Source organism: Lipotes vexillifer, unplaced genomic scaffold (assembly GCF_000442215.2).
Source record: "Lipotes vexillifer unplaced genomic scaffold, Lipotes_vexillifer_v1.1 scaffold23, whole genome shotgun sequence".
Lineage (NCBI taxonomy): Eukaryota > Metazoa > Chordata > Mammalia > Artiodactyla > Lipotidae > Lipotes > Lipotes vexillifer.
In genome coordinates this window covers 949,903-956,343 of record NW_006796283.1, presented here as the reverse complement: position 1 = coordinate 956,343, position 6,441 = coordinate 949,903, and the positions used below count along the sequence as shown (strand labels likewise).

The following is a 6,441-nucleotide window of genomic DNA, read 5'->3' as shown; positions in this document are numbered from 1 at the left end:
TTTTAACACTGGGAACTGGGTTCCCTTCATCTGTTAGATCTCTGAAGAATTTGCATTTTAGAACAGGGGCAGCATTGTAACAGAAGGCACACCCATTTTGCGAGCTCAGGGCCCCCCAGCAGCCCCACCCAGGGCCCCCTTGTCCCCAAAGCCAGCCACGCTCTGCTGCTCCTGCCTCATCAGCCCGGGCCAGGCCTCACCGGCACCTTCACCAGCTCCTACGCCGCTCTGGGCCTCCTCCAGTATATTTAGCTTTGAGGCGCCTGAAAGTTTTTTCCACCAGCACACCCTGGTCTCCGAGCAAATTCGGCCCAGCTGTAGCGGGCGAGCGCCCCGGCCTCGGCCGCGGTTTCTCTCCCCTGCTGCTTCCTGTTGTGCACCCATCAGGCCGGGGGCGGGGCCTGGACACGCGTGGCCGCTACAAACAAGCCTCTCCTCTCCCCAGGCTGCAGAGGCACCGACATGGGGCTGAAGCTGACCTGCCTGAAAGGTAAGCGGGTGGCTCTCCCTCCAGCTCTTAAGGGGGACGGGGGCGGGGGAGGCGGGGTGAGGCAGGAGAGAGAGTAGACCCTGACACCCCAGTGTCGCCCACTAAAGGCAGCACCTGTACGCAGTAGGCGCCGTGCGAGCGCGTGCTCCAGGCCTTCCGTTTCCCAGGAGCTGAGTGATGGGGGAATGTCCCGGGGCCCCCCCACGCTTTGGTTGGCCCCCTCGGAGGGATGAATCCCAGGCTGTGCAGAGTCAGGGGGTAAGAGGTCCTGGAGGAAGGTGCCACGCCCGCACGGGGGTGTTTGCTGTCCACCCCGAGGGGCCTGTTATCACTGAGATAGGTGGTCCCACCTGCCGGCTGCCGCGGAAGGAGGGCTGGGAGAGGGGAAAGGCCAGCGGGGAGAAAGTTCCAGGATACTGAGTCATTGAGGGGTGATACGGGCGCTGCCAGAGGCAGCGCAGACCTGTGTCTCGTGCTCTGGACCCTTCGGTCCAGCATCTGGATGTCTCAAGGGCACCTCAGACCCACACGGCCCACGCGAAGCTCATTGGGTGGCGAATGCTCCCACCCCACGTCTCCCCAGCCTGAAATCTGGGAGTCGGCGTGGTGGCCCCTCGCCCACGTGCAGCATGCCCACCAGCCCCTGACTCCCCTCCTGCCTGTCTCAGGCCTTTCCCCAGCTCCATCCTCTGCCACAGGAAGTCAGGAGGTATGGGAGGGCCCCCCACCCCCACCCCCACCCCCGACCCCGGCCTGCCCCGCCCCCGGGATGAGGGACCAACCTTCAGGTCCTGCAGCTGGGATGAGTGAGCTCCAGTGAGCCTCTGGTTGGCCCTCGGAGGGAGGCAGGGCATCTTGATGGACAGCTCCTCCAAGACTGCGGGCCAGTGGGGAGCAGTGGTCCCCCTGGACGAGTGGGGGGAGGTGTTTGTTGAGCGGGCATCCAGGAGGGTTAGCTCCGAACGCTTGGCGCTCGAGGACCCTTTTCCCTTAGACTTTGCTGTGGGTCCCCAGTGCCGGGCACAGAGCTTGCGAGCAGGACAAGGTTTTTGTTTTGGTTTTTGATTGTGGTAAAATATGCATAAGATAAAATTTGCCGTCTTAACCATTTTTAGGCATACAATTCAGTGGCATCGAGTACATTCACATTGTTGTGCAACCATCGCCCACCATCCGTCTCCAGAACTTCTCTATCTTCTCCAACTGAAACTCTGTCCCCATTAAACCCTGACTCACCCTTCCCCTCCCCCAGCCCTGACACCTACAGCCTACTTTCGTCTCTGAATTTGCCCCCTCCGGGTGCCTCACATAAGTGGAATCATACGGCCGCTGCCCTTTTGTGTCTGGCTTAACTTCACTCAGCATAATGGGGAAGCTTCGTCCATGTTGTAGCAGGTGTGTCAGGATATCCTTCCTTTCCGTGGCTGAATAATATCCCGTGGTGTGTGTAGACCAGGTTTGGTTTATCCGTTTATCCCTTGATGGAGACGGGGCTGTTTGCACACTTGGCTGTTGTGTCGGGACATCTTTGACAAACCGAGATCCTGGAGGGGCCTCTGGGGACCACTTGCCTTCCAGCCCGAGGCTGGGGGTCGGCCAGGGGAGGAGACCCGGGAGCTACAGCTGCTGAGGGTCCCTGGGACAGCCCCCCACCTGCAGGACTGAAGCCCGGGCAGCGGGTCGGGCGCCCCTGGGCCGGGAGCTTTTAAAAGGGCCCAGGTGGAGCTGAGTGCTGGGAGGGGTGCGGGAGCTGGTGGCGCCCAGCGAGGGGCGCTCATGCATCTTTCATCACTGGCTCTCTGGAGCTGGCCCACCGCCTCCTCCCTCCCCCAGCCCCACCCCACCCCCAGCCTTGGTCTCTGGAGGTGACGAGGCCCACACAGGGTTAGGTGTGACTCGGGGCACAGGGGTGCGGGGAGCGCAGAACCCCTCTCCCTGAGCTTCACCGGGATGACCCAGGCCCCCCAGCCCAGGAGCCCTGGGTCCTCTCCCTCTTGGGAACCTCTTTCTTACGGGAAACCGCAGAGGGCTGGATCCCTGCGCCGGTGAAATTCACGGTTATCTGGGTCCCTTCCCTCGCTGCCCACAGGTGTGCTTTCGCCTGGTTGTTGGTGCTGGGACGTGCAGTTTGTGCACCGTCTTCTATTTATTTTTTATTTAATGTTGGGTGCGAGTGCTGTATGTCTCCAGCCAGTGTCACTTTCACAATTCTTTAATGGCTGCGTGCGTCCAGTTCTGCCAAGAGTGGGTCTTTGGGTTGTTTCCAGCGTGTTGCTTTTGTGGATCATGTCATTTTGATCATCTTTGCTTTCTAACTTTTGAAAATCAGTATTTGTTTGAGGTAAATTCCAGAAATCAGAGTGACCTGGTCAAGTAATATGGATAAATGGTGCCTCTTCTTCCTGGGGGCTTGGCCCAGGCAAGGCCCTTTTCTGTGCATTCTGAGCGGGTCAGTTCATCCGTCCCTCGTCCCACCACGAAGTGAGTACTTCCAGGATTCCCAGTTTCCAGGTGAGGAAGCTGAGGAACAGAGAGGTCATGCAGTTGCCCGGGGCCACACAGCTGGGACCCAGGTGGGATTGGAACCCAGGCGGGCTGTCCCTGAAGCCTAGCTTTAGCCTCCGCTGGTATGGCCTCTTCAGGGGAAAACATTTTAATTCAACACTTGAAGGGACCACTGTAGCTAGAGGCTTTATCCACACCCTCTCTTAAATCTTCACATTAACCCTATAAGACAGTGTTTTAGTTTCCTGGGGCCATTGTAACAAATTACCGCAAACTGGGGGGCTTAAAACCACAGAAATCTATTTTCTCACAGTTCTTAGAGGCCAGAAGTCTGAAATCAGAGCGTCAGCAGGGCCGTGCTCCCTCTGGGGGCTCGAGGGGAGAATCCTTCCTGCCTCTTCTGGCTCCTGGGGCTTCCAGGCATCCTTGGCTTGTGGCCGCATCCCTCCTGTGCCTGCCTCCGTCTTCACCAGGCCTCCCCCCCTGTGTTTCCCTGTGTCGTTTCTCTTAGAAAGACGTTGTTCTCTCCTTTGTCTTATGAAGACATCCATCTTTGGACTTAAAGCCAGTCTTAAATACAGGATGATTGCGTCACAAGATCCTTAACTAATTACATCTGCAAAGACCTTATTTCCTTATTTCCGGCATCTTTCCCGGCTCCCTTCTGGGGCTCAGAGCCTCTGCTCCCTGTAACCCAGGTTTAGGTGGTTGGGAGGTGGCAGTTTCGATGCCTATTTTTCTGACTGGCGTTTGGAGGCCCGAGACCAGCCCCGGATCACAGCAAAAGTGAGAGTCACCCCGCACTGCCCCATTCTAGTGCAAACACATGCTTCCAGCTGTCCCGCAGCGGGGTCCAGAGTTGGTCGAGAGATTGTTCATCACACAAACATTGATTGTGTCCCTACTGTGTGCCAACCCACAGCCGGGTACAGGGCTTCAGGGCTGAGCAAGGCGGCCACGGTCACTGACCCCCTGGAGCCCAGAAAAGTAAGGAGGAGATGCACGTTACTTGGAACAGACGTCCGAGCACAAGATGCTCTGTGCCAGGACAGAGAGCACCGCCCAGCCCACCCAGCCCGCGGGTGGCACCGCTGAGGAAGCAACGTGTCTGGCGGAGCTGGCCTGGGAAAGAGGGGGACGGGACCGTGTCCCAGGCCGCACGCACTCCCCGGGCAAAGGCCGGAAGCAGGAAGGTGTCAGAGGGATTGAAGGAGGATGGCGGGTGGGCAGGCCGAGGACTGCTCTGGCCGGATGGGGCTGGAGGAAGCTGGGGTTTAGTCATCTTCGGGGCCAGGAGCGCAACACAAGGGTAAGAGACCGAGGCATTCGTTTGGCTAATACGTCTTGAGCAGTTTTCAGAACCGTGCTGGCTCCATACTTTTAAAGGGAAGGTCACACAGTGGGATCCACCCCGAGGTAGAGAATGGCCAAGGCTCAGTATCTTAATTTACTGAGATTTAGTGTTCCCACCTGTGAAATGGGCCTGTGGAGATCCTGGGGTGTCCCTAACCTCGCCACCCCTGCGCACCCTGGAACAGAGGCCGACACACAGCAGGTGCTCTCTTCCCCTGGAGGGGAGGCCCAGGCCAGAGCTGTGCTCCTGTGTGACTTTTCATTTGTTCGGCAAACGGTCCTTGAGTGCCTGCCATGTGCCGGGCACTGCACTGGGTCCAGGGACACGGCAGCGACCAGCACGGCTCCCCTGCCCCCACGTACAGGGGACAGAAATGAATGTGTGAACACGTGACCCGGGCTGGTAGACTTTGTGGTGAGAGCTGCAAAGGGAGTTGAACAAAGAGGTGCAATAGAGGGGCTTGAGGTAAGTGAAGACCTGTCTGTAGTGCCGACAGTGGAGCCAGCCACGCAACGCAGGGAACAGTGTCTAGGCAGAGGGAACAGCAACAAAGGCCCTGAGACGGGAACAGGCTTGGTGAGCTGATGAGCAGTGAAGAGTCAAATGTGGTTGGAATTGGGGGCAGGGGCAGGGGCGGGGGCCGGGGCCAAGCAGGAGGAATGGAGGTCCCTGGGACAGGCAGGGCCATGGGAGCTGAGCGTTGTATCAAGAATGTCTTTTCCGAGTAATCGGAGGCACTGGAATCACTGCAGAGCAGCGGTCTCATCCTCCACTGCACATCAGGATCGCTCACGGCGCCTACAGGAGGCGGCAGCCCTGGTGCGCTGCCCAGTGCCGGGATTTAGTTTGGCAGAAGCTCCCCAGGTGATTGTCCTGTGCAGCCTGGGGTGAGAACCACTGTCTGGGGCCCGTGCCCTTGCTTTTCTGGTGGGCCTGGGGTATAGACTGACACCCAAAGGTGACAAGGGCCAGGCTAGCTTGGCTGGGCTTCAGGGATGCAGGCTGCAGTCCAGGGCTTGTTCTGGAGCCTTCTGAACAGATCTCTGACCGGGAGAAGGGCTCCGGGGGCTAGGAGACCCCCAGCCTACTCAGAGAAGGGGTGGGCAATCAAAGCCTATTCTAAAGGCTGAAGCAGATGGGGCTTAGTTTGGCCCCGCCCCGTCCCGGGCGAGAGCTGTCAGCAGGGATTTATTATTAAACCCAGCACCTGCCGTCCTTCCAAAGGAGGGAGGGAGGGCCTGCCGCTCAGTCCCTAACTGGGGCCCACCCTGGATTAACCTTTGTCTCCTCCTTATTCTCAGGGCTCCACGGGGTCAGGAATCACGTAGCCTTACTCATCCCTGGAGCCCTGTTCCTGGCTGTGGGTCAGCGCACAGTAGGGACACAATAAATGTTTGCGGAATGAACACTCTCTCGACTTTAACTAAGGTGTGGGACCCTCCCAGGCCTGTCCCTGGATGGCTGGGGCCGCTGTGCCATCTCAGCCCCTCGGCCCAGTAGGGAGGTCCACTCCTGCCTTCCCGCATCTCCTGCCATCCGCTCAGCAAGGCTCTGAGGACGATTGCTTATGCCCCCCACCCCGGGTACGGAGGGGGAAACCGAGGCATAAGGTGGTGAAGCTATGCGCCCCAGGTCACACAGCTAGAATGTGGCTGTGCTGGGGCCCTGAGGGCCTCGGGAACTGACCGGGCACCCCGGACACGAGGAGCCCCCCCAACCTGGTGCCGTGCCCGCAGTTTCCTCTGGGCCTGGCCTGGGCGAGGTGCTGCGGAAGTGTGTGAATGAAGGCAGGACGGAGCACGAACCTCCCCGGAGGGCAGGGAGGCGGGGACAGGACACGGAGGGGGGAGGCGGGGCTGGACCCGCCGCCTGGCTCTGCTGCTCTCAGTGGACAGGGACCTGGTGCTGCTTAGGACTCCCGGGCGAGGGCCGTGTTCACCGGCTATCAGCTGCTGCCACGCGGCTGGCCCGGGCCTGTGGAATTCCTCTCTGCCTCCTGGGCCGTGGTTCCTCAGCCTCACGGTTGGGGTGTAGACGTGATTCTGGGCCAGGACGGAGCTGCCCCACATCCACCTCTGGCCGTCCCCCCCCC

At 59.5% G+C, this 6,441-nt stretch overlaps 1 protein-coding gene across 1 annotated transcript in view; it reads left to right on the top strand.

The window, feature by feature from the left end:
- The first annotated feature begins 462 nt into the window (after positions 1-462).
- Positions 463-6,441, top strand: part of CLMB (calcimembrin) — a 19,768-nt gene continuing 13,789 nt past the window's right edge. The window contains exon 1 of the mRNA XM_007468465.1: positions 463-490. Coding sequence (XP_007468527.1) covers positions 463-490 — 28 coding nt within the window. The remainder of the gene's footprint in view (positions 491-6,441) is intronic.